The 18225-nt window shown below is 32.6% G+C and overlaps 2 protein-coding genes across 2 annotated transcripts in view; both read right to left on the reverse strand.

Annotated features, from left to right (window-relative positions):
* Positions 1-5601: 5601 nt before the first annotated feature.
* On the reverse strand, positions 5602-6882 carry gdpgp1 (GDP-D-glucose phosphorylase 1). Its single transcript, XM_073832248.1, has one exon. The coding sequence runs from the start codon at positions 6707-6709 to the stop codon at positions 5660-5662; it is 1050 nt and encodes a 349-aa protein (XP_073688349.1). The 5' UTR covers positions 6710-6882; the 3' UTR covers positions 5602-5659.
* A 2073-nt stretch (positions 6883-8955) lies between these two features.
* Positions 8956-18225, reverse strand: part of LOC141301332 (protein unc-45 homolog A-like) — a 10454-nt gene continuing 1184 nt past the window's right edge. The window contains exons 2-13 of the mRNA XM_073831578.1: positions 17978-18149; positions 17588-17888; positions 17400-17494; positions 14788-14929; positions 14557-14697; positions 13144-13271; positions 12792-12858; positions 11895-12008; positions 11695-11810; positions 9881-9998; positions 9630-9785; positions 8956-9554 (exon numbers count right to left, since the gene is read on the reverse strand). Of these exons, the coding sequence (XP_073687679.1) occupies positions 9273-9554; positions 9630-9785; positions 9881-9998; positions 11695-11810; positions 11895-12008; positions 12792-12858; positions 13144-13271; positions 14557-14697; positions 14788-14929; positions 17400-17494; positions 17588-17888; positions 17978-18149 (1832 nt within the window). The 3' untranslated portion in view covers positions 8956-9272. The remainder of the gene's footprint in view (positions 9555-9629; positions 9786-9880; positions 9999-11694; positions 11811-11894; positions 12009-12791; positions 12859-13143; positions 13272-14556; positions 14698-14787; positions 14930-17399; positions 17495-17587; positions 17889-17977; positions 18150-18225) is intronic.

An 18225-nucleotide genomic window follows, 5' to 3' on the forward strand; every position in this document is an offset into this window, starting at 1 on the left:
GTGCCGCCAATATGGCCGGTTGATGAAAACACTCTAAATATTGATATTTAAGCACATTTATCAAATAAATGTAAAAAAAAATAAGTTGTGGGATTCTTTTTGTAATTGTAGCAGGAGCTGATTTATTCGATAAAGGAGGTAATTATTGCTAATTTGTGGATCATTTTTCATCATCAGCACATAAACGCACTCATTTTCGCAATGTGCTTGTACACTTAAAAATAAAGGTGCTTTCAAAGGTTCTTCTCACAGCAATGCCATAGAAGAACCATTTTGTCAAAGGTTCTTTAAAGAACCATCTCTTTCTTACCTTTTTATAATCTGAAGAACCTTCTTTCACCACAAAGAAATTTTTGTGAAACAGAAAGGTTCTTTAGATGTTAAAGGTTCTTTATGAAACCATTTAGACAAAAAAGGCTCTTCTTTGCAATCGTGAAGCACCTTTATTTTTAACAGTGTATGGTACATTTTTCCTTGTTAACCTTTCTCTTTCTCCAGTCATCGACTCGGTGGACATGTTGGTCAGTCTGAACATGTTACTCATTGATTTGCCAGAATATGTGGTTGAATGAGACCATTAATTTTCACTGTTCCCCTTGTAATTAATTGTGAAGATTTAGAGCTTTAATAGGGCGAAGGTGTAATTCCTGAGGCTCAGAGTATTTTTAGACAGGGGACACATCCTGCTTAAACACACCATTGACATTGTTGAATGACACACTTAATGTGTACTTGTGGTCTTACGTTGGTTGTCAAATGGTTGTTCATTATGTCATATGGACTTATAAGGATGGTTGCCTAGCAGAGGTCAAAGTGGACTAATATCTATCCCTGCTTCAGGGAACTGTTTTAAATACACTGACATATATAAGCCCCCATTAGATCCAGATGGTTTATTTTGAAGCGTTTGCTGGAGGGTTAAACCTAAACTGGTTTTGTGTACAGTATACGTAGTGTACGCACGTATGTGATGTAAATGCTATTGGTCGTGATCTGGTAATGTTCTTCTGTCTCAGTTCACTTGCAGGTCATGCGCTGAATGATTGTTGCTAGGAGCAAGTGCATAAGCAAGGTTTTCTTTTTTGGTTCATGTATATTCAGATATGATCTTGTGTTTGCTCGTGTTGAATGCAGAGAGTGAAATTTGACATGGTGAACGGTGAACTCCCGTGGGTCACTACAATATGAGGAGAGGGGCTCGTTCTGCTTAAGCAAACCCTTTGCTCTCTCCATTGAGAATTTGCATGAATGTTAAATGATCCTTAGTATTGTGTAAGTCTCCTCTGACTCCTCTGCATAATAATATAATATAATATTATATAATGTTAATTATTTTTAATTAAATATTAATTTAATTAATTTATATTGTTAATTAAATTAATATTTAAGTTTTAATAAATTATACTATCTTTACTTGTAAATGTCTTTAATATTTGTGTTCTTATTTGTTATAATAATATAATATAAAAACCTCTAAATATAAATAAATAATAATTTAAATAAATAATTACATATATCTATATATTTATATATAATTATACTAAAACTAATGAATTATTTCAATATATGGTTTCCATAATATAGGATAATATAGCAAATTCCCAAGCCACTAGTCCTGTATAAGGTTATTGGCAATAACAGAATAATATAATATAATATAATATAATATAATATAATATAATATAATATAATATAATATAATATCCTTCTCTAAATATAAGTATAATGTTTATTATTTTAATTAAATATTAATTGTATATTTATAAGTTAAAATTATATAAATTTAATTATATCTTTAATATTTGTGTTCTTATTTGTCTTATAATATTATATATAATAATATAATATAAAAATCTTCTCTAAATATAAAAGGTAATTTTTATAAATATTCCAATAAATAATTAAATAATAAAAAAATATATTATTATAATTAATAATAAATTATTTAAAAATGTGTTTTATAATGCGATATATAACCTTCTACAAATATAGTGTATATTTTTTTATTAAATATTAATTTAATTTAAATAATTTAAATATCTTTAATATTTGTGTTCTTATTTGTTATAATAATAATATAATATAAAAACCTTCTGGGGTATGGTTTTAATATAATATAAATGTATAATTTAACTGTAAGTATCTGTAATATTTGTATTTGTAATATAATATAAAACCTTCTCTAAATATAATATGCAATGTTTATAAAACATTTCAATAAATACAAATTAAATTAATTATATTATTACAATTAATAATGAATTCTTTTAAAATATAATAAATATCCTTTTCTAAATATAATGTATGTTAAATTCAATATTAGGTAAATATTTATAAGTTTAAATGGTTTAAATATCTTTAATATTTGTTCTTATTTGTTATAATAATATAATATAAAAACATTCTCTAAATATAATATGTAATGTTTATGAATTATTTCAATAAATTTGATATATTGATATATATTATTACAATGAGTAATTCATTGTTTAAAAATATATTTTTCATAATGCAATATAATGTTATATAATATGATATATTATAATATTTCCAAAAGCGCTGGTCCAGTATAGGGTCATTGGCAATACTATAATGTAATATGATATAATATAAAATAAAAGAAAACGTGAAACTTTCTCTATATATAATACATATTGTTTTGAGTTTAAAAATGAAAAAAAAAAAAAAAAAAAAATTAATTAAATAAAAAAATATTTACACAATTGATATCACAAACCACTGATATATGTTGTTGTTGTTGTTGTTGTTTTACTTTTACTAAAATAATTAGAAATGACGGTCACCTTTGGTATTATCTGATTAAAGTTTGATAGTTTTTCATAGATTAGACTGGAATATCATCATATGGAACATGTAAATATAGTTTCTACTGACCAAAAACGTAAATCTTACATATTTATGTCCTCTGTTGAAGTGTTAGAGGGGCCACCAAACCCTTATTTGCACGTTGAATGTTTAGTCATCACTGCCCCATTGGTTATCATCAGCTCAAGGTTTGACCCCTAGTCAAGTCAAACCTCACAACAACTATCAGAATCAGTTCCGAATCAGTTCAAAGGAAAATCTATCGCCTAGACACCCTCAAGAGTGTTTGTGGCACCAGCTAGATGACAGATAAAAGGGTCCGTAGACAAGATGCACAGCAGGGCTCTTGTTGTGGTGTGAAACAGATGACACAGGTCTCCTCAGACCGGTTTAGTGTTAGTAACAGCAACCATCACCTGGAATTAATAGGTATTGGAGGCTACAGAGAGAGTTTAAAGGACCTGTTGGATCCTCTCAGGCATGGGGTTTCAATTCGACACGTGGGAGGGATTTTTACCTCATTGTGCTGTAAACAGAACAGCCACGGTACACCAACACTGCGTTTTGAGGTGAAATTTCTGTTAAAGAACGAAAACGAGCCACAAGGGAGGGTTCATATCTTTTTTTTAGCGTCAAACTAGCTTCTCTTTCAGGCTCCTTTTGTACCGAAGAAACGTAAACCGCAGGCCTGAATGCGCGTTGCGTTCGAGTTGCGTCGCGTAGCAGAATCTGCTTTGTTCATCAAGATCTGATCAGACTAAATAGTGTCCACTTACCTGGCGTGTCTGTGAAATGCTGCAATTATACACAGTGCAGACGTCAGGCTGTTTGTTTGGGCTGGAACATTCTGTAATAGAACCGTGATATTATCAGAAATCATAATGTTTATAGTTTATTAGTCCTGAGACACCGCAAATGCATTCAGTCAGATGCTATCTTATAATTAAATCAGTTACGTATTGAATAACTGCGTTTCAACTGTATGAAACAATAATGTAGCCTACTAAACAAAATCAAATGATCTTTTCTCAATGTGGTATTTTAACCACGTTTCACCCTTATAGACCACTAGAGGGAGCTATAGAGAAAGATTTCAAATACTGAGTCAATGAAAGCATAAAACTTATACTCTTGCCATCACCTTTTTCAAAGAGCGGACGCGGCCATTTGTAAATTTAACGTGTCTGGTTTCCGGTCTCATCCAGGTCTGTGTCCTATTTTTACCTGTGCAAAACAGTTCGTTTTACTGCTTGATATTCAAACTGGTGTGTCTTACCAAATTATTTTAATGTATTATCTTAATTATGAACACACTGGTATGTAGCGCAAACGGTTTTACCATTTACTGCACGTTGTTATTCTTCTAGCCCTACAGGCTAATGACCCGGAAGTCTCCCACATTCATAGAAAACGGCTTAGTTAAAAATAAAGTGGATAGAAGGATTTTAAGTACTGAGTACATAGAAGCATACATCTTTTACTACTGCTATACTATGGTAAAATACAAATATCCGTTACAGCTTTAGAATACTGTTACCAAAATGCTACACTTGATCTGACTACTTTTTCAGCATGATTTAACATTCTTTTTGACTCATTATTTGATTTGACTGAGAAATATTATGCAAAAATGAGCTGTAAAGCAAAAAAAAAAAATGTTTATTGACCAAAAAAACAAGAAGTCTGCTAAAACTGTTTAAAACATTTTTCTGGATTTTTTTGTTAACAGTATAGAAATATATATATATTTATATATTTAATTTTTACACCTCATAACATACACATATATAAAACATTTAACACCACATATATAATGCATATGAAATAGGGCTGTCAAATCGAATTATGATTAATCGCTTTCACAATAAAAGTTTGTTTACATAATGTGTGTATTTATATATAACTACACACATGTATATTTTCAAGAAATAATGTGTGTATGTATATATATATATATATATATAAAATGAAATAGGTCTGTCAAATCGATTAATCTTGATTAATCACATCCAAAATGTCTGTTTTTACAGAATATACGTTTATATAACATAAATCATTACATTTATATTACATATAAATAAATATATGACCTATACGAATATCCTAAATACATACATGTATGTGTGAACAAACTTTTATTTTGGATCCGATTCATTGATTTTACAGCCCTAATTATGAAATAAAATAATTTCATATTATATATATATATATATATATATATATATATATATATATATATATATATATATATATATAATTTAAATATATAATTTTTATACCACATATATATGTAAAATAGCGCTGTCAAATTGATTAATTGCATCTAAAATATACGTCCATTTACATAATATGCATATAGAAATACACACATACATGTATATATTTAAAAAATATTTCCATGTATATCTAATTATATTTACATATGATTATTATTATAAATAAATATATTTACATATATTAATATTTCTTACATATAAAAATACACAGTACACACACACACACACATTATGTAAACACAAACTTTTATTTTGCATACGATTTTTCACAATCGATTTGACAACCCTAATATGAAATAAAATAATAAAATAATTTATATAATTTAACATAATTTAACACACATTATAATAATGAACAGTTGATTTAAGCATCACTTTATTTGTAACTTGAACAGAAATAAAAAGAAAAAAAAAACCCCAAACTGTTAATAACCCATAAATATATATATATATATATATATATATATATATATATATATATATATATATATATATATATATATAATACATCAACATTTATTAGCTCTTTTGAAACCCTCATTTTGAGACAGTGTGATCTATAAACATTTCATGACATGCTTTTGCAATTCACTGAACTCTTCTTGTGGCAGCAAATATTTCCGGATGATGTCTTGTACTCCGTCCTCAGTGGCTGTCTCAAAGTCTTCTTTGTTTTTGAAGGGAAGGTGTCCGGCGAGCTCACACAGGGCAACGTTGAAAGCAGACTCTTCTTTGGCCCCAAAACTGGACTGCCGGGGCCATACGATAACCCTCACCCCATTTCGGGACAAAGACGTGTCACGTTCACTCAGTGGAGGACAACCTCGAGTGATAAAGAGGTTGTGTGCGATATTCCTATCAACCATAATATCCGTAAGACTACATACTGCATTGACAATCAAATCCAGGGTTGAACTCTGGGTGTAGAACAGAAAACCTACGGGGAAGTCCAGAAGACAATACAAGTGTTTTTTAGGCAGGATTGGTTCAGCTGGGGAGGTTTCAATCCTCAGTTGGTGATTTAGGTAATAGCCGTGAAGATGGAGATGGTTGACAGAAGCAAAACCTCCCAGGCTGTTAAAACCAACTCTGAATCCTGGATCAGCGCTTAGGAGAACCGTTTCTATCCCCATCTGAACCGCCAAAGGCGTTAATATCTGTGGTTGACATCTGTCCGGTTCTGGCACAAGCAGACAGTGACCGAATTCCAACGGACTTACGTTTATTATGACTTTGCACTTCCGTTTTGTATTCGGATGGCATCTAGCGTCACAAGAGCTTTCACTTTCTTTCTGTAACTCAAACAGCAGCTCTTTTGGGTTGATCTTGTTGAAATTGAACTGCTTCGGGTCAAAGTTCTGCCTGATGCTCAGAATCTCCTGAGGTTTTCGTCTCTCGATGCCTCTCAGGATGTTTAGCTGAGCGATGTAGCCGGGGAGGATCCGCGTCTCCAGATCGTGCAGGTGGTACCGGAACAGACCCGCGTTTCTCTTCTCAGTCCATCCGGACCGCAGCGCGATGTCAAATCGCGACCTGGTTTGCTGTCCGGAAGAAACATCACTTATAAAGTCCTTGTTAGTGTAGGTGAAAACGCTACAGTCAACCATATTTTTGTTACATTATTTACACTGTTTTCCCATTCAAACAACGCCAACGTGTACGAGAATGATCCTGCAGTCTGCAGCTCACGCATGTGTTACTCGCGTTTGATTGGTCACTAAGAGTCATGTGACACAGCGGTTGGATTCTACAGAAAGTTAGAAGGCTCATGCCATATGTTTGAACGAAATTTGTAGTTTTGTTTATTTTTTGTTCGACTTTATTTTTCGGAATATTTCGAATGTATTCTCGAAATAATGTTTATATATGACATTAATTCCTATTTAATTATTTATTTTTGTCCTTTTGACTTTATTCTCGAAATGTTTTTTGCGTTATTCTTGTATTGCTACGACTTTATTCTCATAATTTTGATTTATTCTCGAAATATTTCGACTTTATTCTTGTAATTTCGAATTTATTCTCAAAATATTTTGACTTATTCTCATGATTTCTACTTAATTCTCAAAATATATCGATAATGTTTCTGTTCTGTTTTGTTTTATCCTTTTTCATTTTTAATGTGCACTACCTTTTGACTTTGTTCTCGGAATTTAGTTTTTACTTAATTCTCGAAATAATGTTTATATATGACATTAATTCTTATTAAATTATTTATTTTAGTCCTTTTGACTTTATTCTCAATGTTTTTACTTTATTCTTGTATTGCTACGACTTTATTCTCATAATTTTGATTTATTCTCGAAATATTTCGACTTTATTCTCGTAATTTAGAATTTATTCTCAAAATATTTTGACTTCATTCTCATCGTTTCTTCCTAATTCTCAAAATATATCAATAATTAACGTTTCTGTTCTGTTTTGTTTTATCCTTTTTCATTTTTAATATGCACTACCGTTCGACTTTGTTCTCAAAATATTTTCGACTTTATTCTCGGAATTTAGTTTTTACTTAATTCTCGAAATAATGTTTATATATGACATTAATTCCTATTAAATTATTTATTTTAGTCATTTCTCGAATTTATTCTCAAAATATTTTGACTTTATTCTCATAATTTATACTTAATTCTCAAAATATATTGATAATTAATGTTTCTGTTGTTTTGTTTTACCCTTTTTCATTTTTAATATGCACTAGCGTTCGGCTTTTTTTCTCAGAATTTAGTTTTTACTTAATTCTTGAATTAATGTTTATATATGACATTAATTCTTATTAAATTATTTATTATAGTCATTTTGACTTTATTCTCGAAATATTTGGACTTTATTCTTGTATTGCTATGACTTCTTTCTCGTAATTTTGATTTATTCTCAAAATATTTCGACTTTATTCTCCTAATTTCTACTTAATTCTCAAAATATTTTGAGAATTAATGTTTCTGTTTTGTTTTATGGGTTTTTAATATACACTACCGTTCGACTTAATTTGTGTAATTGTAGCTTTATTCTTGAATTTAGACTGTATTCTCCTAATTTCTACTTAAGTCTCAAAATATCTTGAGAATTAATGTTGTTTTATCCATTTAAATTTTTTAAATAACGTTCAACTTTATTCTCATAATTTTGATTTACTTTATTCTTGCAATTTTGACTTTATTCTTGAAATATTTTGACTTTATTCTCATAATTTTTATTTAATTCTCAAAATATATCGAGAATTAATGTTTCTATTCTGTTTTGTTTGATCCATTTCCATTTTTAATATGCACTAGCGTTCGACTTTATTCTCAAAATATTTTGACTTTATTCTCCTAATTTCGATTTAATTCTCAAAATATTTTGAGAATTAATGTTTGTTTTGTTTTATCCATTTTTATTTTTAATATATACTACCGTTCAAATGCCATTCTACTTCATTCTCAAATATTTAGACTTTATTCCTGTAATTTCAACTTCATTCTAGAAATATTAAATTTTTTTCTTATAAATTCTACTTAATTCTCGAAATATTTTGAGAATTAATGTTTCTGTTTTGTTTTATCCATTTTAATTTTAAATATGCACTACCATTCAAATTTATACTCATTATTTTGACTTTATTCTCAAAATGTTTCGACTTCTCGTAATTTTGACTGTTCTTAATTCTCTAAATAGTTTATATATTACATTAATTCTTATAATTATTTTAGTCATTTTGACTTTATTTTCGATTCTCGTTGTGCTACGACATTATTCTTGGAATATTACGACTTTAATCTTGAAATCTTTTTTTTAACGTGACACTAAAACACCAGCCTTTTGATTAAACCCAACCAAAAAAACATAAGAATAAAAACAAGACCACCAAATCTGAAACAAAACTAGTGTTTATATAAAACCAGAATACATCATTTCACATTCAACAATTAAGAACTGAATATATATAGTGAGGTGATATCAAACAAATGTGCCAAGGCATAAATAACATAAGATCAATGTGTGCTCATCACACATATAAGGGGAATGAATAATCATATAATATCTTGGAATGTGTTTGTATAAAAATTTGAGTGCACATAACAGAATTAAAGTGAAGAAAAATAATATTTGGTCTCTGTAGACAGTATGAAATGTGTGCTACGTTTACATCCACAGCGGATATAAAGCTTAAAAAAAAGTACCACTGCATCACATGGTATTACCATTAACGCCGTCCTCGTTGCTCCGAATGAGGCCGTACTCAATAGCCAGATCCAAACAGCGCTGTGCAGCTTTCTGAACGGAGGCCTGTTTGGGATCGTCTCCTTTAGCCAGGACAGAGAGGATCTCCAGCGCCTCACTCTCCATCAGTTTCTCAGATAGACTTTTGTCGGCCTGCATGAGGTTCATTATGATGACTACGCCACGATGCCGCAGTTCCTGACTTTCGCTGAGCAGCAAAGCCTGGAAGATCTCCAGCCAGTGGCTCGTCTATAGAAAAGTAAGTGGATTGAGATCAAGACTGTGAGGATTTCTTAATCAAGTAAGACTTAGATCGCTACTCACTGTGTCAGGAATACGTGTACAAAGCTCAGGCATCTCTCCGGTCAGCACGGCCAGCGTGCCTGACGCGGCCTTCCTCAATCGCTCATCGTCTTCACCGCTGTAGAGCACCAGCAGCTTAAGACGGTCACTCTCTGTAGCCAAGTAACTCTTCTGCACCTGATGCATCAAAGAAAACCACAACGTCAATCTTTTTCAGAGAGGATTTAGATTAAAATCTAAGGTCTAAAATGGCACAGTGTCATGTGACCTACCTCGGTGCTTAAGGCCAGATTGCACATGCACTCCGTGGAAGCAGCACGGACCATGTCATGCTCCTCAAACATATAGCCCTCTATTTTCGGCACGGCTTTCTCCTTAATGATCTTTTGCCTTTGGGATTGAAATGTGGTATTGATAATTAGGTTGTTCAGTGACATATCATTTTCAACTACAGTCAAGCCCGAAATTATTTATACCCCTGGCAAATTCTGACGTAAAGTTACTTTTATTCAACCAGCAAGTTTTTTTTTGGACCGGAAATGACACAGGCTTCTCCCAAAAGATAATAAGACGATGTACAAGAGGCATCATTGTGGAAAAAAAATATTTCTCAGCTTTTATTTACATTTGAAGAAAAACTGGCATGTCCAAAATTATTCATACCCTTTGCAAACTGTCACAGTCTATGGGAAAGTTCTATACCATTCCAAATAGTCCAAACTGTTCTAAAGCATCCTTATTACCCTGATTCATTGGGAAAAGCTGTTTTAATCAACTCAACAGGTGAAAAACAGAAGCTCTCTGCTGTTGGTTTGTGGACAGTCATGGCTAAGACAAAGGAGCTCACTGAGGACCTGCCGCTGCGCTTTGTGGCTGCTCACAAGTCAGGAAAGGGCTATAAGACCATATCTAAATGTTTTGAAGTTCCAGTGGCTACAGTGCAAAGTATTATTAAAAAAGACGTTCCGCACTGTGAAAAATCTCAGAGGACGTGGTCGGAAGCCAAAAGTGACACCTGTGCTGGCCAGGAGGATAGTGAGAGGTAAAAAAGAATCCAAAGATCACCACCAAGGCCATCCTGATGAATCTGGGCTCTGCTGGTGGCAACATCTCAAGGCAGACAGTCCAACAGACACTGCACACTGCTGGGTTCCACAGACGCAGACCAAGGAGGACACCACTTCTCCAGATAAGGCACACAAAAGCCAGCTTGGCCTTGCAAATGCTCATCTGTACAAAGAAGAAGACTTCTGGTCTTCTGTTTTATGGTCAGATGAAACAAAAATTGAATTGTTTGGCCACAATGATGTAGCCTTCATTTGGCGTAAAAAAAGGAAAGCCTTCAACCCTAAGAACACCATCCCCACTGTTAAACATGGTGGTGGGAACCTAATGTTTTGGGGGTGTTTTTCAGCTGGTGGACCAGGGAACCTAATCACAGTAAACGGCACCATGAAAAAGGAGCAATACATCAAAATTCTCAACAACAACATCAGGCAGTCTGCAGAGAAACTTGGCCTTGGGCACCAGTGGACATTTCAGCACGACAACGACCCAAAACACACAGCAAAAGTGGTGAAGAAATGGTTAGCAGACAAAAATATTAAAGTTTTGCAGTAGCCCAGCCAGAGTCCTGACTTAAATCCAATTAAGAATCTGTGGAGGGAGCTAAAGATCAGGGTGATGGCAAGGAGACCCTCCAACATGAAAGAGTTGGAGCTCATCGCTAAAGATGAATGGGCAAAAATACCAGTGAAGACATGCAAAAAGCTGGTCAGCAATTATAGAAAGCATTTGATTGCTGTAATAGCCAATAAAGGCTTTTCTATTGATTATTGAGAAGGGTATGAATAATTTTGGACATGCCACTTTTTGTTCAAATGTAAATAAAAGATGAGTAATATTTTTTCCACAGTGATGCCTCTTGTACATCGTCTTACTATCTTTTGGGAGAAGCCTGTGTCATTTCTGGTCAAAAAAAAAACTTGCTGGTTAAATACTTAACTTTAAGCCAGAATTTGCCAGGAGTATGAATAATTTCGGGCTTGACTGTATATCTTTAAATAAGTGATTAATGATAGCTAACCTGAGTCTCTCACTGATGCCAGCCAGGTTGGTGAGGGCCATAAGAGCCTCGAAGTTCTGTAGCATCGTGCAGTCGAGTGCCAAAAGACTGACTAGGGGTCTTACCACCTCGTAGACCTACACAAACACAAAAGTCAGGACATTAGACATTTAATTCCTGATTGCAATCAGTGAAAAGGGTGAAATAAGGTGTTGACATACCCTCTCGCCTGGAAATGCAATCTCAGGGTTGGATGTGATGGTGATCTTGGCCAAAGCTTGCGCCGCTTTGATCTTACCCCGATCTGTGCTTTCAGAAACCAGCGGTAGCAAGGCCTGAATCAAGCAAACAAAACAACGGTTACATGCTATTGTTGAAAAGTTAGGTGTCATTAAGATTTCAGGTTTTTTGAAAGAAAGGATGTCAGTAAGGATGCCATAAATTGATCAAAACTGACAGTTTTGAGACATTACAGATGACATTACAGACGATGACAATAGAAGCAATCAAACCAACAAAAGAGCAACAATATGTAAGTGTAAGGTCACAGTGTTGATCACAGTTTTTATTTTTTGTTTTGTTTGTTAATAAATACAAGAAAATAAGTAGACAGTAACAGCAAAGAAGTAAAAACAAAAAGTAAATAGAATAGAAATAGAATAGAGCGTGCTAGGGTTAGTGTGTCAAGTTATTGGTTTTTATAGTAAATAAAAATAAAACAAGTAGATAGAATAGAAATAGAACACAAATGGAACAGAAAATGCTAGTGTTAGAGGGTCAAGTGTAGATGAAAGATGTTACAGAAGATTTGTCCTTTTTTTGCTCAAAATGATTTCTGATTATGTGACACCGAAGACTGAAAATTCAGCTTTGCCATCACAGGAATTAATTGCATTTGTTTATATTAAAATAGAAAACTTTTCAAGGTATCACAATATTACTGTTTTTACTGTATTTTGATCAAATAAATGCAGCCTCGATGAGCACAAGAGACTTCTTTCAAAAACCTGAAATTATCTTACAGACCACAAACATTTAAACTTTAGTGTACATTAAAATAACAGTGTGAAATGTTCTTGTTCTGAAACTCAACAGGCGAGATGAAAGAATATACTTACTTTTCCTCCACCTTGTGCAACAACTAACCCTCTGTCCTCCTGTCTCTCTACCAGAGCCAAAATCACCCTGTCAGGAAGAAGAAAAGAGGTGCTTATTTAATCTGATAAAGGGGTCATTTCCTTGGACAGAGAATAATCCATTTTCAAACAATCTCCCCTGATGGAACAAATTCATCCAAGGCTTAATCTGAATTTGGGACAGCAGTTGTGCCAGCAGTGGGAAAGGGCCAAAACTGGAGTGCAAATAAATTGCTTTTACAGTGGCAGCCTTTATCTCTGGCCAGAATTTTTCAAATTAATTGTACTTCATAGTGAACAGAATATTTCTAGAGAGATCAAACTGAAAGCAGACCTGGCGATACACTCTCTGCAGGCCTCTGTGAGCGCGGGACTCTCTTGTTTCACCATACAAACTAATGCTGACACCACCCCGGCCTCCAAGAGCTTCACCACCCTCTTCTCTACAAATGACTGGGCATCCTATAAGAAAACGTGATGAGACATTACTGTAGTCACTGTGATATAAAAACATGTTGTTTTAAGCCCCTGTGAACTTCTTTTTTCTGTATCAAAGGGATAAAAAAGCTATTAATCATTTAATTTTTGGTCTGTTTGCACATAAAACTAAAGTTTGGCATCTGAAGACTTTGGACATTTCAGACAGGTCATATGGACTAAATTTATAGTGTTTTTTTGGACCTTGATGGCCCCTGTTCACTATAGTGTTTTATTAAATGGAAAAGAGCAGCATGAACACTATTATCTACATGTCTTCTTTTGTGTTTTTCTGAGAAACAAAAATTGGGTTTTAAATGACATACACTGCCGTTCAAAAGTTTAGGATCAGTATGATTTTGGATGTTTTTTTTTTAAAGTTTCTTATGCTCATTAAAGTTCCATTCATTTGATCAAAAATGCAGAAAAAACAGTAATATTATGAAATATTATTGCAATTTAAAATAGCAGTTTTCTGTTTTAATATACTTTAAAATATAATTTATTTCTGTGATGCAAAGCTGAATTTTCAACATTATTACGCCAGTCTTCAGCGTCACAAGATCCTTCAGAAATCGTTCTAATATGCTGATTTATTTTCAATGTTGGAAACAGATGTGCTGCTTAATACTTTTTTGGAATCCGTGATTTGTTTTTCAGGATTCTTTGATGAATAAAAAGTTTAAAAGAACAGCATTTATTCAAAACAGAAAGCTTTTCTAACAATCTAAGTCTTTACCATCGCTTATCATCAATTTAACACATTCTTGCTGAATAAAAGTATTAATTTCTTTCAAAGAAAGAAAGAAAGAAAGAATTTACTGACCCCAAACTTTGAATGGCAGTGTATACTGTTACAAAAAGATTTCTATTTTATATAAATGCTGTTCTTTTTAACATCAAATAATCCTGAAAAAAGTATCACAGGTTTCAAAACAAATATTAAGCAGCACAACTGTTTCCAACATTGATAATATTAATAAATCAGCATATTAGAATGATTTCTGAAGGATCATGTGACAATGAAAACTGTAGTAATGATACTGAAAATGTAGCTTTTGATCACCTGAATAAATTATATTGTACAGTATAATAAAATAGAAAACCACTATTTTAAATTGCAATAATATTTCACAATATTACTGTTTTTTTTCTGTATTTTTAAATTAAATAAACAGCCTTGATGAGCAGAAAAGACTTTAAAAACATTTAAAAATCTCAAACTTTTGAACGGCGTAACAGTTACGCTCATCATATTTCTGATAATTACCTTTGGATGCTCCTCGGGTACGTGTTGTTTAGCATATTTAGCCAGTTCCACCATCTGTGGGTCTGGCTTCTCCACATCATAGCTGTTGGTGCAGTTAACCAGCGTCGATCCAACTGCATATAACACCGTTTTGTCTTCAGACTGCAAATAAAACAGAACACTGAGTTGCATAGGTGTCAGTGATTAGCATAATGGCCAATGTGTGTCTCTAAAACAGTGAGGAGGCGATACCTTAGCCAGCTCAAACATGGCCTGAAGGGCTTTCTTATCCTCCACCAGGTCTTCTTTCACATCGGCGTCCAGCGTGAGGTAGGCCAGACCCTCGATGGCCCATCGCCGGGATGTTGGGGGAAGAGATTCGTTGCAGAGCCACCTGGGAAGGAAAGACAGCTGGAGGTCACCTCCACACACATCTTTGCAATTATAGATCGTTCTGCTTGTCTAAAAGGGTTGGCTTTACATATGCACACTCACACAAACATCGCTTTTGCTGCAGCTGGAAAATTAAAAGGGAAAAATGAAGACATCTGCAGAGGTTTAAATGCTACTGTGCTGCATATGAATAACAGCTAAATATAAAAAGATTCTTAGTTTTTGATTGATAAAAACTCCTCAACTATGATGATCCTTCTTCTTAAAAATATAAAGGCAATAAGATATTTTGATGTGTAAATGATGTGTAATGTTTCATGCCTACAAGACATTTTTTATTGATATTATAAGATTAAAGTTTTTTTTTCAATGTAATAATGTAATGTCAACATAAATATAATAAATAAAATAATATTACATTTTTAAAAAAATATCTAAATATATAAATATAACTATAACATAATAATAATAAATATTTATAACATAAATAGATATTGCATAATTTTTTTTCAATGTAATATCAACATAAATACTATATATAAAATAATATTACTGTCAGGGTTCTGTCACTTCGGTCTAGTTTTCTTGTGGTTTTGTGACCGAGCCCTGACACTCCCGCCATGTCTTGTTTTCATGTTGTCTGCGTGCCTTGTTTCTTGTTGGAGTGTGGTGTTCGGATCCCGGTACTCATGTCTTGTTGAGTTTCGGTATCGTGTCGGGGTTCGGACACTCACACTCCATGTTCTGTCGTGTTGCAGGAGCGTGCGGTCTTGAGTTTGCTCGGGCCGTACGCTCTCCTGTCATGTGGATTTGTCTTTTGTATTTTCTTGTCTTGTGGTGTTGCACGCGGCTTGTTTTCAGCTGCGTGCTTTCTTGTCATGTTTTGTGTGAACACGCAGCTTTTGAGTTTTCTCATTAGCTGTGTGTTCGTGTTTTGTTCAAGCACATGGCTTGTGTTTTTGTTTTGTGTGAGCACATGGTTTTGTCTTGATTGGTTTCTTGTGCCATGTGCTCTCATGTCTATTGTCTTGACCCCACCCATCTTGTTTCCTGATTATTGGTTAATTTGCCCCACCTGTGTTTCCCTCGTTACCTGCCTCATTTGCTCCCTACTTATTGTCCTTGTGTTTGCAGTCCTGGGCCAGTTTGTCAATGTATTTCCCTGGATGTGTCCTGTTCTACCTTGTTCCTGCCAAGCCAAGCCTTGTACTGTTTTTCCCCCTCGGGGTAGTTTTGGTTGTTTTGTTTGTTTTACTTTTTATTGATAATAAAAGGCCCATCTCCTGCATTATTGAGTCCTCGCCTCTTCCATTTACCCGAACCCTGACAGTACAAACTGGCCCAGGACTGCAAACTTATTTAGTTTTTTTTCAATGTAATATATAATATATTTTAAAAATACATAAATATAACTATAAAATAATAATAATAATAATAAAGATATAATAGATTAACAGATATTACATAATTTATATTTAGTTTTTTTTCAACGTAATGTAATATCAACATAAATATAATATATAAAATTATATATCAAATAATTATAAATATAACTATAAAATAATAATAATCAACATTATTAATTAATCATTAAACAATTGATCAAATAATAACCATTTTGTTATACTGTAATGATGTTATATTAATAAAAATATAAATATAAAAAATAATATATTAACACATTTTTTAATAATAAATATTATTAAATAATATAAAAATCAATAAACCAAAATATCAATACAAATATTTTAAACAATATATAAACAAAAATTTAAAAATAAGCATTAATAAAAAATAATGATTAATAGATATTACATAATTTTTTAATTTAATAATGTAATATCAACGTAAATATAATAAATAAATAATATAATATATGTAAAAATATATATAAATATAACAAAAATAACAATATAAATTATTAAATATCTAAATTAATCAAACAATTTATCAATTTTAGAAGTATATAAAATAATTATATAAAATAAAATAACGTTTTTAATAATAAACAAATATTTAAATCAATAAACCAAAATATCAATACAAATATTGAAAATAATTAAAATAATAAAAATAAAAAGATATGATCTAAATTGTAATAATAAACATTAATAAATAATACATAAATCAATTAACCACTTTATTTATTTAATAGTAAATATTTAACTAATAATACATTAATAAATAAAATAATATATTACAAAATACTTAAAAAATAATAAAAACAGTACAATAATAAAAATATATATTTTTTAACTTTAAACATATTAATAATAGGTTAATATTTTGATTTTGAGATCTCCTAAAAAACATTTTGCTAAAAATAAAATTCTCAGTCCCTCAACATCAGTATGAAAACCATTTTCTTAAAGGACAGGAGTGTTTATTTTTTTACACTGCTGAGGGAAAATGAGTGATTACCCTTGCAAAACTGATCACTACGACACTATTAACAAAAGCTTAAAACTCACTTCCTGCACTGCTTAGCAAGTTTAAGCGTTGAACCTTCTGCAAACTGCTTCATGCTGAAATCGGTGCCTCCAGCAGAGCCAAGTTTGCACAACCCCTACAAAACAAATGGAAACATACAGAATTCAGGAAAACCAACGAAATTCTCTTATAATATGAATGTATTTGTGTATGAACTATGAACACTCACCACCAGTGCTCGCACACGTATTCGGTCATTTTCGCTCTTCTTGTAGAGGTCTTTCAGCAGAGCCACTCCATTGGCTGTGATGAACGACGCTCTCTTGGCTTTTCCAGCAGCGTGAATGAGCGCCTCTACTGCCACCTGCTGGTGAGTGATGTTTTCGGACGCACAAAGGGAAATGACTGCTTCCATGATACCGCTTAGCTCCAGGGTGCGATTTCCAACATCACTGGGACCCTGCAGCAGTACAGAGACCGTCTGTATCGCTCGTAGTTTACTCTCCATATCTGAGCTGCCAAAGTGATGCCTGTAGAAAAAAATAATTGATAGTGAAAAAAATCTCACAATTTAGAGTTTATCTCTCCCAATCCTGCCTATATAACTTATATAACTTACTGGACATATTCCTCACAGAGCTTGTTGAAGTTTTCTCTCTCTTTATCATTTATTAGGTCATCGTAAAGCTTATTAAGTAGAACGGAGCAGCTCATAGGAGTGTTGTCCGTGAGCGGCGGCCCACCCTCCATCTCAGGAATAGTTCCTGCTACTTCTAGAATCTTTTTCAGCCCTAAAGAAAAGTAGAAAGAAAAAAAAACACATCAAATGACCTGTTCAGGTGTCAGGATTTTGGACAGGGGAAAAAC

Source organism: Garra rufa, chromosome 25 (assembly GCF_049309525.1).
Source record: "Garra rufa chromosome 25, GarRuf1.0, whole genome shotgun sequence".
In the NCBI taxonomy this organism is placed as follows: domain Eukaryota; kingdom Metazoa; phylum Chordata; class Actinopteri; order Cypriniformes; family Cyprinidae; genus Garra; species Garra rufa.

Excerpts from the sequence above, each read along its gene's own strand:
- gdpgp1 (XM_073832248.1), bottom strand. The coding sequence starts at position 6,709 with ATGGTTGACTGTAGCGTTTTCACCTACACTAACAAGGACTTTATAAGT.